Genomic DNA, 17079 nt, shown 5'->3' on the forward strand with positions numbered 1-17079 from the left:
GCCTGGAGGTACTGCGTTGCCGTTCCCCTCACAGCTCCGTAGGCAAGCACCATGGTCTTGTAGCGGATGCGAGCTTCAACTGGAAGCCAGTGGAGAGAGCGGAGGAGCGGGGTGACGTGAAAGAACTTGGGAAGGTTGAACACCAGACGGGCTGCGGCGTTCTGGATGAGTTGTAGGGGTTTAATGGCACAGGCAGGGAGCCCAGCCAACAGCGAGTTGCAGTAATCCAGACGGGAGATGACAAGTGCCTGGATTAGGACCTGCGCCGCTTCCTGTGTGAGGCAGGGTCGTACTCTGCGGATGTTGTAGAGCATGAACCTACAGGAACGGGCCACCGCCATGATGTTAGTTGAGAACGACAGGGTGTTGTCCAGGATCACGCCAAGGTTCTTAGCGCTCTGGGAGGAGGACACAATGGAGTTGTCAACCGTGATGGCGAGATCATGGAACGGGCAGTCCTTCCCCGGGAGGAAGAGCAGCTCCGTCTTGCCGAGGTTCAGCTTGAGGTGGTGATCCGTCATCCACACTGATATGTCTGCCAGACATGCAGAGATGCGATTCGCCACCTGGTCATCAGAAGGGGAAAGGAGAAGATTAATTGTGTGTCGTCTGCATAGCAATGATAGGAGAGACCATGTGAGGTTATGACAGAGCCAAGTGACTTGGTGTATAGCGAGAATAGGAGAGGGCCTAGAACAGAGCCCTGGGGGACACCAGTGGTGAGAGCGCGTGGCGAGGAGACAGATTCTCGCCACGCCACCTGGTAGGAGCGACCTGTCAGGTAGGACGCAATCCAAGCATGGGCCGCGCCGGAGATGCCCAACTCGGAGAGGGTGGAGAGGAGGATCTGATGGTTCACAGTATCGAAGGCAGCCGATAGGTCTAGAAGGATGAGAGCAGAGGAGAGAGAGTTAGCTTTAGCAGTGCGGAGCGCCTCCGTGATACAGAGAAGAGCAGTCTCAGTTGAATGACTAGTCTTGAAACCTGACTGATTTGGATCAAGAAGGTCAGTCTGAGAGAGATAGCGGGAGAGCTGGCCAAGGACGGCACGTTCAAGAGTTTTGGAGAGAAAAGAAAGAAGGGATACTGGTCTGTAGTTGTTGACATCGGAGGGATCGAGTGTAGGTTTTTTCAGAAGGGGTGCAACTCTCGCTCTCTTGAAGACGGAAGGGACGTAGCCAGCGGTCAGGGATGAGTTGATGAGCGAGGTGAGGTAAGGGAGAAGGTCTCCGGAAATGGTCTGGAGAAGAGAGGAGGAGATAGGGTCAAGCGGGCAGGTTGTTGGGCGGCCGGCCGTCACAAGAAGCGAGATTTCATCTGGAGAGAGAGGGGAGAAAGAGGTCAGAGCACAGGGTAGGGCAGTGTGAGCAGAACCAGCGGTGTCGTTTGACTTAGCAAACAAGGATCGGATGTCGTCGACCTTCTTTTCAAAATGATTGACGAAGTCATCTGCAGAGAGGGAGGAGGGGGGGAGGGGGAGGAGGATTCAGGAGGGAGGAGAAGGTGGCAAAGAGCTTCCTAGGGTTAGAGGCAGATGCTTGGAATTTAGAGTGGTAGAAAGTGGCTTTAGCAGCAGAGACAGAGGAGGAAAATGTAGAGAGGAGGGAGTGAAAGGATGCCAGGTCCGCAGGGAGGCGAGTTTTCCTCCATTTCCGCTCGGCTGCCCGGAGCTCTGTTCTGTGAGCTCGCAATGAGTCGTCGAGCCACGGAGCGGGAGGGGAGGACCGAGCCGGCCTGGAGGATAGGGGACATAGAGAGTCAAAGGATGCAGAAAGGGAAGAGAGGAGGGTTGAGGAGGCAGAATCAGGAGATAGGTTGGAGAAGGTATGAGCAGAGGGAAGAGATGATAGGATGGAAGAGGAGAGAGTAGCGGGGGAGAGAGAGCGAAGGTTGGGACGGCGCGATACCATCCGAGTAGGGGCAGTGTGGGAAGTGTTGGATGAGAGCGAGAGGGAAAAGGATACAAGGTAGTGGTCGGAGACTTGGAGGGGAGTTGCAATGAGGTTAGTGGAAGAACAGCATCTAGTAAAGATGAGGTCGAGCGTATTGCCTGCCTTGTGAGTAGGGGGAAGGTGAGAGGGTGAGGTCAAAAGAGGAGAGGAGTGGAAAGGAGGCAGAGAGGAATGAGTCAAAGGTAGACGTGGGGAGGTTAAAGTCGCCCAGGACTGTGAGAGGTGAGCCGTCCTCAGGAAAGGAGCTTATCAAGGCATCAAGCTCATTGATGAACTCTCCGAGGGAACCTGGAGGGCGATAAATGATAAGGATGTTAAGCTTGAAAGGGCTGGTAACTGTGACAGCATGGAATTCAAAGGAGGCGATAGACAGATGGGTAAGGGGAGAAAGAGAGAATGACCACTTGGGAGAGATGAGGATCCCGGTGCCATCACCCCGCTGACCAGAAGCTCTCGGGGTGTGCGAGAACACGTGGGCGGACGAAGAGAGAGCAGTAGGAGTAGCAGTGTTATCTGTGGTGATCCATGTTTCCGTCAGTGCCAAGAAGTCGAGGGACTGGAGGGAGGCATAGGCTGAGATGAACTCTGCCTTGTTGGCCGCAGATCGGCAGTTCCAGAGGCTACCGGAGACCTGGAACTCCACGTGGGTCGTGCGCGCTGGGACCACCAGATTAGGGTGGCCGCGGCCACGTGGTGTGGAGCGTTTGTATGGTCTGTGCAGAGAGGAGAGAACAGGGATAGATAGACACATAGTTGACAGGCTACAGAAGAGGCTACGCTAATGCAAAGGAGATTGGAATGACAAATGGACTACACGTCTTGAATGTTCAGAAAGTTAAGCTTACGTAGCAAGAATCTTATTGACTAAAATGATTGAAATGATACAGTACTGCTGGAGTAGGCTAGCTGGCAGTGGCTGCGTTGTTGACACTACACTAATCACTACACTAATCAAGTCGTTCCGTCGAGTGTAATAGTTTCTACAGTGCTGCTATTCGGGGCTAGCTGGCTAGCTGGCTAGCTAGCAGTGTTGATTGCGTTACGTTACGTTAAAAGAACGACAATAGCTGGCTAGCTAACCTAGAAAATCGCTCTAGACTACACAATTGTCTTAGACACAAAGACGGCTATGTAGCTAGCTAGCTACGATCAAACAAATCAAACCGTTGTACTGTAATGAAGTGAAATGAAAATGTGATACTACCTGTGGAGCGAAGCGGAATGTTGACCGGGTAGTTGAAGTTCTATTCGGTAGAGGTTGGCTAGCTGTTGGCTAGCTAGCTAGCAGTATCTCCTACGTTAAGGACGACAAATAGCTGGCTAGCTAACCTCGGTAAATTAAGATAATCACTCAAAGTCTACACACTCTAAACTGCACAATTATCTTGGATACGAAGACAGCAAAGACAACTATGTAGCTAGCTAACACTACACTAATCGAGTCGTTCAGTTGAGTGTAATAGTTTCTACAGTGCTGGTGGACGTTAGCTAGCTGCTTAGCTAGCTGCTGGGCAGATAGCAGTGTAGACTACGTTAGGACGACGAAATACGATAATTACGCAATTATCTTTGATACAAAGACGGCTATGTAGCTAGCTAAGAGGAAATTGCTAAGATTAGACAAATCAAACCGTTGTACTATAATGAAATGTAATGAAAATGTAATGAAAAGTTATACTACCTGCGGACCGAAGTGTAGATGCGACCGCTCGCTCCAACCCAGAATATATATTATATATATATTATATATATATATATATATTATATATATATATATATTCATTTACATAGTGTTCAGACCCTTTAAGTACTTTGAATCAAATCAAATTTATTTATATAGCCCTTCGTACATCAGCTGATATCTCAAAGTGCTGTACAGAAACCCAGCCTAAAACTCCAAACAGCAAGCAATGCAGGTGTAGAAGCACGGTGGCTAGGAAAAACTCCCTTGAAAGGCCAAAACCTAGGAAGAAACCTAGATGAACCAGGCTATATGGGGTGGCCAGTCCTCTTCTGGCTGTGCCGGGTGGAGATTATAACAGAACATGGCCAAGATGTTCAAATGTTCATAAATGACCAGCATGGTCAAATAATAATGATGATGATGATGATGATGATGATAATGACAGGCAGAACAGTTGAAACTGGAGCAGCAGCAGCACGGCCAGGTGGACTGGGGACAGCAAGGAGTCATCACGCATCATGTCAGGTAGTCCTGAGGCATGGTCCTAGGGCTCAGGTCCTTTTGAGAGAGAGTGAGAGAGAATTAGAGGGCATACTTAAATTCACACAGGACACCAGATAGGACAGGAAGTACTCCAGATATAACAAACTGACCCTAGCCCCTGGACACAAACTACTGCAGCATAAATACTGGAGGCTGAGACGGGAGGGGTCAGGAGACATTGGCCCCATCCGAGGACACCCCCTTGAAGCACCTTTGGCATTGATTACAGCCTTTGGCAGTCTTCTTGGTTATGACGCTACAAGTTTGGCACACCTGTATTTGAGGAGTTTCTCCCATTCTTCTCTGCAGATCCTCTCATGCTCTGTCAGGTTGGATGGGCAGTGTTGCTGCACAGCTATTTTCAGGTTTCTCGAGAGATGTTTGATCGGGTTCTTGTCCAGGCTCTGGCTGGGCTACTCGAGGACATTCAGAAACTTGTCCCGAAGCCACTCCTGCATTGTCTTAGCTGTGTGCTTTGGGTCGTTGTCCTGTATGAAGATGAACCTTTGCCCCAGTCGGAGGTTTTTTTTCAAGGATCTCTCTCTGTACTTTGCTCCGTTCATCTTTCCCTTGATCCTGACTAGTCTCCCAGTCCCTACCTCTGAAAAACATCCCCATAGCATGATGCTGCCACCACCATGCTTCACCATAGGGATGGTACCAGGTTTCCTCTAGACGTGACACTTGGCATTCAGGCCAAAGAGTTCATCAGACCAGAAAGTCTTGTTTCTCATGGTCTGAGAGTGCCTTTGGTGCCTTTTGGTAAACTCCAGGTGGGCTATCATGTGCCTTTTTACTGAGGAGTGGCCCCCGTCTAGCCTCTCTACCATAAAGGCATGATTGGTGGATTGCTGCAGAGTTGGTTGTCTTCTGGAACAACTCTTCCATCTCCACTGAGGAACTGTAGAGCTCTGCTAGTGTGACGATCAGGATCTTGGTCACCACCCTGACCAAGGCCCTTCTCCCCCGATTGCTCAGTCTGGCCCTGCGGCCACCTCTAGGAAGAGTCTTGGTGGTTCCAAACTTCTTCCATTTAAGAATGACCTGAGGCCACTGTGTTCTTGTGGACCTTCAATGCTACAGCCATTTTTTTTTTATTTTTTTGCTACCCTTCCCCAGATCTGTGCATCAACACAATCCTGTCTCGGAGCTCTACGGACCTCATGGCTTGGTTTCCAAATCATGTCAAATCAATTGGATTTACCACAGATGGGCTCCGATCAAGTAGTAGAAACATCTCAATGATGATCAATGGAGACAGGATGCACCTGAGCTAAATTTAGAGTCTCATAGCAAAGGGGCTGAATACTTTTTTAAATATATTTCTGTTTTTTTTATTTGTAATACATTTGCAAAAATTTCTAAACCTGTTTTGACTTTGTCATAATGAGGTATTCTGTAGATTGCTTAGGAATGCAACATTTTGAACTGAAATACAATGGTTCATTGAATCAGTCTAAAACTTTGCACATACACTGCTGCCATCTAGTGGCCAAAACCTAAAATCTTCTTTAACCTGGAATATTACATTTATTTTGCATTTCAAAGATGGAACAAAAAAATGCAATTTTTTTTTTGTCTTTGTATTCTCTTTTACCAGATCTAATGTGTTATGTTCTCTTAAATTAATTTCACATTTCCACAAACTTCAAAGTGTTTCCTTTCAAATGGTAACAATAGCATATCCCTGCTTCAGGTCCTGAGCTACAGGCAGTTGGATATGTCATTTTAGGTGAAAATTGAAGAAGGAAAAAAAAGGTTTCCGATCCTTATTAATCAATTGTAGAATAAGGTTACGTAACAATGTGAAGGAAGAGAAGGGGTCTGAATACTTTCTGAATGCACTGTGAATCCACTAGGTTTATAGAATTACATTATTCATTTGTTTCTTACATCTACAAAAAGCTAGTTTGTCCTTTTTCTTAGCGAGTTGGGCCTAAATCTTGTTAGCTGCTAATTGCTCATTTCTAATTGCTAATCTCTACCTGGCTAATAAATGCATAGCTAACATAACTAGCTATATACTGCCTGATAATACCAATGATGGTGTACATCTACATCTGCATGTTTTTTGTGCAACAGTATTTTCCAAATGAAATATGCAAAGCAAGAACATGGTAGCTACTTCATGTAGAGAACATTCAATGTAGCCAAAGATTATAGGGTTTATAGCTCCAACCCTGTCCCAGTAACTCCTCTCTCCTGCATTTTAATTTGTTGCCATGTCAAACTGTATTCAAAGTTCCCACTATATTCTAACTATAGAATGAAAATAATTCCAGTAGTTCACCCAATTGTTTTGCTCTAAATCGCAAGTCAAGGCAATTGCAACATTTGGTTAAAAATAAGGCCAAGAAGTCCTGTGGAAATGATCTCTAATCAGTGCAGGATAAACATGTATTTTAGGTTGACTTGAACAGTATAAGACAATCAGAATGGAGAAAGACCCATTGACATCACTCAGAATGTATGTGTTGCCACCCTAGGGTCACAACTCATAAAGCACATTTTGGTCTTTCATGATTCAAAAACATAAATTGGCATCATTCCGTCCATTTTTTTTTTTCAAAATAATGTGATATAAGGGTGAAATGGTACATTTTATTCATATTGAACCGTTCGGTACAGGGTCCACGGTGAATTGCGACCTGAACAATATATTATAGCTAGGAAAATATATTTCATTGTATACATGTTTTTTTTAATTTTTATAAAATATATTATTGCATAAACCAATGGCGTATAAATTAACGTGGGCTAAATATCCACGTAGTAATATAGTTTTATAGTCTGCAGCTCATTAGTTATGAAGGAAAAGAGCGTCCGTAGCCGCAATTAGCTTACGAAGGAACAGAGCTGAGAGACCGTCGTAGCCGCATTTAACTTAAATGGCAAACTTCTAATTCCTTCATATCTTTTTATTTACCAGGTAAGTTGACTGAGAACACGTTCTCATTTGCAGCAACAACCTGGGGAATAGTTACAGGGGAGAGGAGTGGGATGAATGAGCCAATTGTAAACTGGGGATTATTAGGTGACTGATGGTTTGAGGGGCAGATTGGGAATTTAGCCAGGACACCGTGGTTAACACCCCTACTCTTACAATCAGTACCATGGGATCTTTAATGACCTCGGAGAGCCAGGACACCGGGGTTAACACCCCTACTCTTACAATCAGTACCATGGGATCTTTAATGACCTCGGAGAGCCAGGACACCGGGGTTAACACCCCTACTCTTACAATCAGTACCATGGGATCTTTAATGACCTCGGAGAGCCAGGACACCCGTTTAACGTCCCATCCGAAAGACGGCACCCTACACAGGATCATTTTTTTAGACCAGAGGAAAGCGTGCCTCCTACTGGCCCTCCAACACCACTTCCAGCAGCATCTGGTCTCCCATCCAAGAACTGGTGGCTTAAACGGCAACCAATCAGAAACTACTTCTCTTCACGGCCTTCAGGCAACAACATGAGCGGGTGTTCTCCTCAGCTAAGCCCATCTGTGCTCACTGCAGATCATCTTCTTAAAGAAAAACTTGAATCTGATAAATCTAAGTAACCTCAAGTGGTCCTATTTTTAAGGCACAGCTACGTGACTTAATGTTGATATGCTGCTGGACTCCTGTTGAAGATCTGTTTTAAATGACTGTTTAATTTCATGTTCTCAGGCTGTCAAGATTGTCTTCCTGGGAAGGAGAGGAACCAAAATGCAGCTTATTTATAAACATCTTTAATGAAAGATGACAACGTGAACACTACACGAAATAAGAAAACGTGGAAAAACCGAAACAGTCCTAACTGGTGCAAAACAGAGTCAGGAACAATCACCCACAAGATACCTAAAGAATATGGCTGCCTAAATATGGTTCCCAATCAGAGACAACGATAAACACCTGTCAGGCAACCATAGACTTACCTGGAACACTCAACTGAACACAACCCCATAGACTACAAAAACCCTAGATAAGACAAAACACATAAATCCCCCATGCCTAACCAACATAATAAAGAACACAGAATACTAAGGCCAGGACAAAGGCACTGCTGTTTTTTAGTCGTCCCGTTGTGTCCGTATGCTCCAGGGAATTCAAGCTACGCATGCTTACTATTACTATTATAATACATGGAACTTCTAAATACAAATGACATATTTCTCAGGCATTTATTTTGTCGATGTATTGAAACCAAACTGTATGTTTTGTGAACCATTTCACCACGATTGTGATGATATTTTGGCCATATCGCCCAGCCCTGCTGTCTACACATCTGCCTAGGTGTGTGTGACAGGTTCTAAATTCCTCCTTATCAATGACAGACCATAGTAAACACAATTCCTCTCATTTATACAATACTGGCATGACCTGTGATGTCCAGGGTCACTGTATGACCTCATTTATGTAACTACTATGTTATTGTACTATGTTATTGTAAGGTTCTCATCGCCACTGCCCCTGAGGCTGAGCGATAGTATCTGCTGGGAGTCATGATCTATAGTTCTATGCCCTCTCTCTTCTTCACTCCCTCCTCTTCAGTAATAATCTGTATCTCTAACACGGAACCCAAACCAGTTGCGAGCGTGCGCCATCGTGCATAACTGTATTTTGTCCCCCCACACCAAACGCAATCACAACCTGCAGGTTAAAATATCAAAACAAACTCTGAACCAATTACATTTAATTTGGGGACAGGTCGAAAAGCATTAAACATTTGTCAATTAGGCTAGCTTGCACTTGCTAGCTAATTTGTCCTATTTAGCTAGCTTGCTGTTGCTAGCTAATTTGTCCTGGGATATAAACATTGAGTTGTTATTTTACCTGAAATGCACAAGGTCCTCCACTCTGACAATTAATCCACACAAAACAGTCAACCAAATCATTTCTAGTCATCTCTCCTCCTGCTAGGTTTTTCTTCTATTGACTTTATATTGTGATTGACAACTTTCATAAATTAGGTGCATTACCGCCACTGACCTCTTTCATCTTTCAGTCACCCACATGGTATAACCAATGAGGAGACGGCACATGGGTACCTGCTTCTATAAACCAATGAGGAGATGGGAATGGCAGGACCTGCAACGCGATCTGCGACACAAATAGAACTGACTTCTATTTTATCCCTTGGCAACACAGATGCTCGTTCGCGAGTTGTGTGGGTGCAATAATTGAATAATATGGATTTCTAAATTTATTTTGCAATGCTCACACACGCGACCCGAGCGGTGTCGTCAGCCTGTTCGTCAAGAAGCTATCTGCTCCAGTCTAGAGGCAGGTTTCGCAGACAGGTTCATCCTTGAGACTTGGTACAGGTGGCTTCCAGCTGTGAAACCGGTGTGTGTTCCTGGATGTCGAATGTACCTGCTGACATATCTGTGATTGACCTGCAGCCTCACCTGTTATACAGTACACTGGCTATACAGATAACACCCCTACTGACTAAGTCAGGAACCAATGTACTCAGTCAGGAAAGTAAAGGCTTTTTCAAACAGAAATTTGCTTCCTGTCGCACTAATTCCCAAAAATTCTGGGACAGCTATTTAAAGGCGGAGACCCCATAGATCCAAACTGTTATAGACCTATATCCATCCTGCCCTGCCTTTCTAAAGTCTTCAAAAGCCAAGTTAATGAACAGATCACTGTACCTTCTCCACTATGCAATCTGGTTTCCAAGCTGGTCACGGGTGCACCTCAGCCACACTCAAGGTCCTAAACGATATCCTAACCGCCATCGATAAAAGACAGTACTGTGCATCCGTCTTCATTGACCTGGCCAAGGCTTTCGACTCTGTCAATCACCGCATTCTTATTGGCAGACTCAATAGCCTTTACTTCTCAAATAACTGCCTCGCCTGGTTCACAAACTACTTCTCAGACAGAGTTCAGTGTGTCAAATCGGAGGGCCTGCTGTCCGGACCTCTGGCAGTTTCTGTGGGGGCGCCACAGGGTTCAATCCTCGGACCGACTCTTTACTCTATATATATCAATGATGTCGCTCTTGCTGCTGGTGATTCTCTGATCCACCTCTACGCAGACGACACTATTCTTCATACTTCTGGCCCTTCTTTGTACACTGTGTTAACTAACCTCCAGACGAACTTCAATACCATACAACACTACTTCCGTGGCCTCCAACTGCTTTTAAATGCTAGTAAAACTAAGTGCATGCTCTTCAACCGATCGCTGCCTGCACCTGCCCGCCCATCCAGCATCACTACTCTGGACGGTTTCGACTTACAATATGTGGACAACTACAAATACCTAGGTGTCTGGTTAGACTGTAAACTCTCTTTCCAGACTCGCATTAAACATCTCCAATCCAAAATGGAATCTAGAATCGACCTCCTGCTTCGCAACAAAGCCTCCTTCGCTCGTAAAACTGAACATTCTGCCGATCCTTGACATTTTTTATTTTTTTTTATTTATTTCACCTTTATTTAACCAGGTAGGCTAGTTGAGAACAAGTTCTCATTTGCAACTGCGACCTGGCCAAGATAAAGCTTAGCAGTGTGAACAGACAACACAGAGTTACACATGGAGTAAACAATTAACAAGTCAATAACACAGTACAAAAAAGGCGAGTCTATATACATGTGTGCAAAAGGCATGAGGAAGTAGGCGAATAATTACAATTTTGCAGATTAGCACTGGAGTGATAAATGATCAGATGGTCATGTACAGGTAGAGATATTGGTGTGCAAAAGAGCAGAAAAGTAAATAAATAAAAACAGTGTGGGGATGAGGTAGGTGAAAAATGGGTGGGCTATTTACCAATAGACTATGTACAGCTGCAGCGATCGGTTAGCTGCTCAGATAGCACATGTTTTGAAGTTGGTGAGGGAGATAAAAGTCTCCAACTTCAGGGATTTTTGCAATTCGTTCCAGTCACAGGCAGCAGAGTACTGGAACGAAAGGCGGCCAAATGAGGTGTTGGCTTTAGGGATGATCAGTGAGATACACCTGCTGGAGCGCGTGCTACGGATGGGTGTTGCCATCGTGACCAGTGAACTGAGATAAGGCAGAGCTTTACCTAGCATGGACTTGTAGATGACCTGGAGCCAGTGGGTCTGGCGATGAATATGTAGCGAGGGCCAGCCGACTAGAGCATACAAGTCGCAGTGGTGGGTGGTATAAGGTGCTTTAGTGACAAAACGGATGGCACTGTGATAAACTGCATCCAGTTTGCTGAGTAGAGTGTTGGAGGCAATTTTGTAGATGACATCGTCGAAGTCGAGGATCGGTAGGATAGTCAGTTTTACTAGGGTAAGTTTGGCGGCGTGAGTGAAGGGGGCTTTGTTGCGGAATAGAAAGCCAACTCTTGATTTGATTTTCGATTAGAGATGTTTGATCTGAGTCTGGAAGGAGAGTTTACAGTCTAGCCAGACACCTAAGTACTTATAGATGTCCACATATTCAAGGTCGGAACCATCGGCGATGTCATTTCCACAAATTTCCAAAATAGCCCCCAACACTACTCAGCAAACTGGATGTAGTCTATCACAGTGCCATCTGTTTTGTCACAAAAGCCCCATATACAACCCACCACTGCGACCTTTATGCTCTCGTTGGATGTCCCTCACTATATATCCGTCGCCAAACCCACTGGCTCCAGGTCATCTATAAGGTAAAGCCCCGCCTTATCTCAGCTCACTGGTCACCATAGCAACACCCACCCGTAGCACGTGCTCCAGCAGGTACACTGCACTGGTCATCCCCAAAGCCAACACTTACTTCTGCTGCCAATAACTGGAAGGAATTACAAAAATCATTGAAGCTGGAGTCTTATATCTCCCTCTCTAACTTTAAGCATATGCTGTCAGAGCAGCTTACCGATCACTGTACCTGTACACAGCCCATCTGTTAATAGCCCACCCAGCTACCTCATCCCCATATTATTACTTACCCTCTTGCTCCCCAGTATCTCTATTTGCACATCATCATCTGCACATCTGTCACTCCAGTGTTGATTCTAAATTGTAATTATTTTTGCCTCTATGGCCTATTTATTGTCTTACCTCCCTACTCTTCTACATTTGCACACACTGTACATAGATCTATTTTTATTTTCTATTGTGTTATTGACTGTACGTTTGTTTGCTTTGCTTTTATCTTGGTCGCAGGTGTAAATGAGAACTGGTCTACCTGGTTAGACTCAAAAGAAAATCAATTCCATGTCACTCTTTAGTTAGCTATTGTTACGCGGTGTGGATGAAGTGTGTTGAAATCTAACTCTCCTGTCTGCGTTTCTTTTAGTCTCCTGAAGGGGCCCATGCCAAGGATGCCTCCAAGGTCACCAAGCAGAAGGTCACCAAGCAGGAGGTAGGAGCTCCGTGTCGTGATTGTGTTTTTAAACAACAGCAAACGCACTTCTAATGGACCACAGTCACCACACACAGTCCATTCAGCAAACACTCACTGATACATGAAGAGGTATCTTTATACATTTATACACTCTATCCAATCCCACACACTACCAGCCCCTCAACACATAACTGATATGCCCCCTGTCCCCTTTCCCCCTCTCGCTCCCTGTGTGTGTGTGTGTGTGTGTCTCTGTCTCTCTCTGTGTTTCTCTGTGTCTCTCTCTCTCTCTCTCTCTGTCTCCCTGTCTCTCCTTCTGTAGCCTACCAGGCGGTCAGAGAGGTTGTCATCGGTAAGTTGAATAATTCCCTCTTCCTCCATCCCTCTCTCATTCTTCCTATCTCCCTCCTCTCCGCTGTCTCTCAGGTTGTTGCTCAACTCTAGGGCCAGGCGTAATCTGTGGGGTCACAGTTTCTCACAGCCACCAGGAGTGATGTTAGGAGCTCTACAATATTAACAATCAAATCAAATGTATTTATATAGCCCTTCGTACATCAGCTGATATCTTAAAGTGCTGTACAGAAACCCAGCCTAAAACCCCAAACAGCAAGCAATGCAGGTGTAGAAGCACGGTGGCTTGGAAAAACTCCCTAGAAAGGCCAAAACCTAGGAAGAAACCTAGAGAGGAACCAGGCGATGTGGGGTGGCCAGTCCTTTTCTGGCTGTGCCGGCTGGAGATTATAACAGAACATAGCCAAGATGTTCAAATGTTCATAAATGACCAGCATGGTCGAATAATAATAAGGCACAACAGTTGAAACTGGAGCAGCAGCACGGCCAGGTGGACTGGGGACAGCAAGGAGTCATCATGTCAGGCAGTCCTGGGGCATGGTCCTAGGGCTCAGGTCCTCCAAAAGAGAGAATTAGAGAGAGCACACTTAAATTCACACAGGACACCGAATAGGACAGGAAGTACTCCAGATATAACAAACTGACCCTAGCCCCCCCGACACATAAACTACTGCAGCATAAATACTGGAGGCTGAGACAGGAGGGGTCAGGAGACACTGTGGCCCCATCCGAGGACACCCCCAGACAGGGCCAAACAGGAAGGATATAACACCACCCACTTTGCCAAAGCACAGCCCCCACACCACTAGAGGGATATCTTCAACCACCAACTTACCATCCTGAGACAAGGCTGAGTATAGCCCACAAAGATCTCCGCCACGGCACAACCCAAAGGGGGGCACCAACCCAGACAAGATGACCACATCAGTGAAACAACCCACTCAGGTGACGCACCCCCTCAAGGGATGGTATTAGAGAGTCCCAGTAAGCCAGTGACTCAGCCCCTGTAATAGGGTTAGAGGCAGAGAATCCCAGTGGAAAGAGGGCAACCGGCCAGGCAGAGACAGCAAGGGCGGTTCGTTGCTCCAGAGCCTTTCCGTTCACCTTCCCACTCCTGGGCCAGACTACACTCAATCATATGACCCACTGAAGAGATGAGTCTTCAGTAAGGATTTAAAGGTTGAGACCGAGTTTGCGTCTCTGACATGGGTAGGCAGACCGTTCCATAAAAATTGACCTCTATAGGAGAAAGCCCTGCCTCCAGCTGTTTGCTTAGAAATTCTAGGGACAATTAGGAGGCCTGCGTCTTGTGACCGTAGCGTACGTGTAGGTATGTACGGCAGGACCAAATCAGAGCGATAGGTAGGAGCAAGCCCATGTAATGCTTTGTAGGTTAGCTGTAAAACCTTGAAATCAGCCCTTGCTTTGACAGGAAGCCAGTGTAGGGAGGCAAGCATTGGAGTAATATGATCCATTTTTTGGGTTCTAGTCAGTGCTAAATACGGCTGCTAGAATCCTTACTGAAGTTTATTTAGTGCTTTATCCGGGTAGCAGGAAAGTAGAGCATTGCAGTAGTCTAACCTAGAAGTGACAAAAGCATGGATAATTTTTTTCTGCATCATTTTTGGACACAGTTTCTGATTTTTGCAATGTTACGTAGATGGAAAAAAGCAGTCCTTGAAATGGTCTTGATATGTTCTTCAAAAGAGAGATCAGGGTCCAGAGTAACGCCGAGGTCCTTCAGTTTTATTTGAGATGACTGTACAACCATTAAGATTAATTGTCAGATTCAACAGAAGATCTCTTTGTTTCTTGGGACCTAGAACAAGCATCTCTGTTTTGTCCGAATTTAAAAGTAGAAAGTTTGCAGCCATCCACTTCCTTATGACTGAAACGCATGCTTCTAGCAAGGGCAATTTTGGGGTTTCACCATGTTTCATTGAAATGTACAGCTGTGTGTCATCCGCATAGCAGTGAAAGTTAACATTATGTTTTCGAATAACATCCCCAAGAGGTAAAATATATATATATATATATATATATATATATAGTGAAAACAATAGTGGTCCTAAAACGGAACCTTGAGGAACACAAATTTACAGTTGATTTGTCAGTGGACAAACCATTCACAGAGACTAACTGATATCTTTCCAACAGATAAGATCTAAACCAGGCCAGAACTTGTCCGTGTAGACCAATTTGGGTTTCCAATCTCTCCAAAAGAATGTGGTGATCGATGGTATCAAAAGCAGCACTAAGGTCTAGGAGCACGAGGACAGATGCCATTAAAAGGTCATTTACCACCTTCACAAGTGCAGTCTCAGTGCTATGATGGGGTCTAAAACCAGACTGAAGCATTTCATATACATTGTTTGTCTTCAGGAAGGCAGTGAGTTGCTGCACAACAGCCTTTTCTAAAATTTGAGAGGAATGGAAGATTCGATATAGGCCGATAGTTTTTTTTATATTTTCTGGGTCAAGGTTTGGCTTTTTCAAGAGAGGCTTTATTACTGCCACTTTTAGTGAGTTTGGTACACATCCGGTGGATAGAGGGCCATTTATTATGTTCAACATAGGAGGGCCAAGCACAGGAAGTAGCTCTTTCAGTAGTTTAGTTGGAATAGGGTCCAGTATGCAGCCTGAAGGTTTAGAGGCCATGATTATTTTCATCATTGTGTCAATCCAATCTGTTGGATTCATTCTGATCTAACCTTTATATACAGTGGGGCAAAAAAAGTATTCAGTCAGCCACCAATTGTGCAAGTTCTCCCACTTAAAAAGATGAGAGGCCTGTAATTTTCATCATAGTTACACTTAAACTATGACAGACAAAATAAATAAAAAAATCCAGAAAATCACATTGTAGGATTTTTAATGAATTTATTTGCAAATTATGGTGGAAAATAAGTATTTGGTCAATAACAAAAGTTTCTCTACTTTGTTATATACCCTTTGTTGGCAATGGCAGAGGTCAAACGTTTTCTGTAAGTCTTCACCCACTGTTGCTGGTATTTTGGCCCATTCCTCCATGCAGATCTCCTCTAGAGCAGTGTTGTTGTTTTGGGGCTGTTGCTGGGCAACACGGACTTTCAACTCCCTCCAAAGATTTTCTATGGGGTTGAGATCTGGAGACTGGCTTGGCCACTCCAGGACCTTGAAATGCTTGTTACGAAGCCACTCCTTTGTTGCCCGGGCTGTGTGTTTGGGATCATTGTCATGCTGAAAGACCCAGCCACGTTTCATCTTCAATGCCCTTGCTGATGGAAAGAGGTTTTCACTCAATCTCACGATACATGGCCCCATTCATTTTTTCCTTTACACGGATCAGTAGTCCTGGTCCCTTTGCAGAAAAACAGCCCCAAAGCATGATGTTTCCACCCCCATGCTTCACAGTAGGTATGGTGTTCTTTGGATGCAACTCAGCATTCTTTGTCCTCCAAACACGACGAGTTGAGTTTTTACCAAAAAGTTCTATTTTGGTTTCATCTGACCATATGACATTCTCCCAATCTTCTTCTGGATCATCCAAATGCTCTCTAGCAAACTTCAGACAGGCCTGGGCATGTACTGGCTTAAGCAGGGGGACACGTCTGACACTGCAGGATTTGAGTCCCTGGCGGCATAGTGTGTTACTGATGGTAGGCTTTGTTACTTTGGTCCCAGCTCTCTGCAGGTCATTCACTAGGTCCCCCTGTGTGGTTCTGGGATTTTTGCTCACCGTTCTTGTGATCATTTTTGACCCCACGGGGTGAGATCTTGCGTGGAGCCCCAGATCGAGGGAGATTATCAGTGGTCTTGTATGTCTTCCATTTCCTAATAATTGCACCCACAGTTGATTTTCTTCAAACCAAGCTGCTTACCTATTGCAGATTCAGTCTTCCCAGCCTGGTGCAGGTCTACAATTTTGTTTCTGGTGTCCTTTGACAGCTCTTTGGTCTTGGCCATAGTGAAGTTTGGAGTGTGACTGTTTGAGGTTGTGGACAGGTGTCTTTTATACTGATAACAAGTTCAAACAGGTGCCATTAATACAGGTAACGAATGGAGGACAGAGGAGCCTCTTAAATAAGAAGTTACAGGTCTGTGAGCCAGAAATCTTTCTTATTTGTGACCAAATACTTATTTCCCACCATCATTTGCAAATAAATTAATTAAAAATCCTACAATGTGATGTTCTGGATCTTTTTTTCTCATTTCTCTGTCATAGTTGAAGTGTACCTATGATGAAAATTACAGGCCTCTCTCATTTTTTTTA

General features: G+C 45.0%; 1 protein-coding gene across 2 annotated transcripts in view; it reads left to right on the top strand.

The window, feature by feature from the left end:
• hmgn3 (high mobility group nucleosomal binding domain 3) overlaps window positions 1-17079 on the top strand; it is a 36061-nt gene that overhangs the window by 4862 nt on the left and 14120 nt on the right. For both annotated transcript variants that reach the window (XM_064925810.1, XM_064925809.1), the window contains exons 2-3: window positions 12429-12494; window positions 12799-12828. In XM_064925810.1, coding sequence (XP_064781882.1) covers window positions 12429-12494; window positions 12799-12828 — 96 coding nt within the window. The remainder of the gene's footprint in view (window positions 1-12428; window positions 12495-12798; window positions 12829-17079) is intronic.

The sequence above is a fragment of the Oncorhynchus masou genome, chromosome 19, assembly GCF_036934945.1.
Source record: "Oncorhynchus masou masou isolate Uvic2021 chromosome 19, UVic_Omas_1.1, whole genome shotgun sequence".
In the NCBI taxonomy this organism is placed as follows: domain Eukaryota; kingdom Metazoa; phylum Chordata; class Actinopteri; order Salmoniformes; family Salmonidae; genus Oncorhynchus; species Oncorhynchus masou.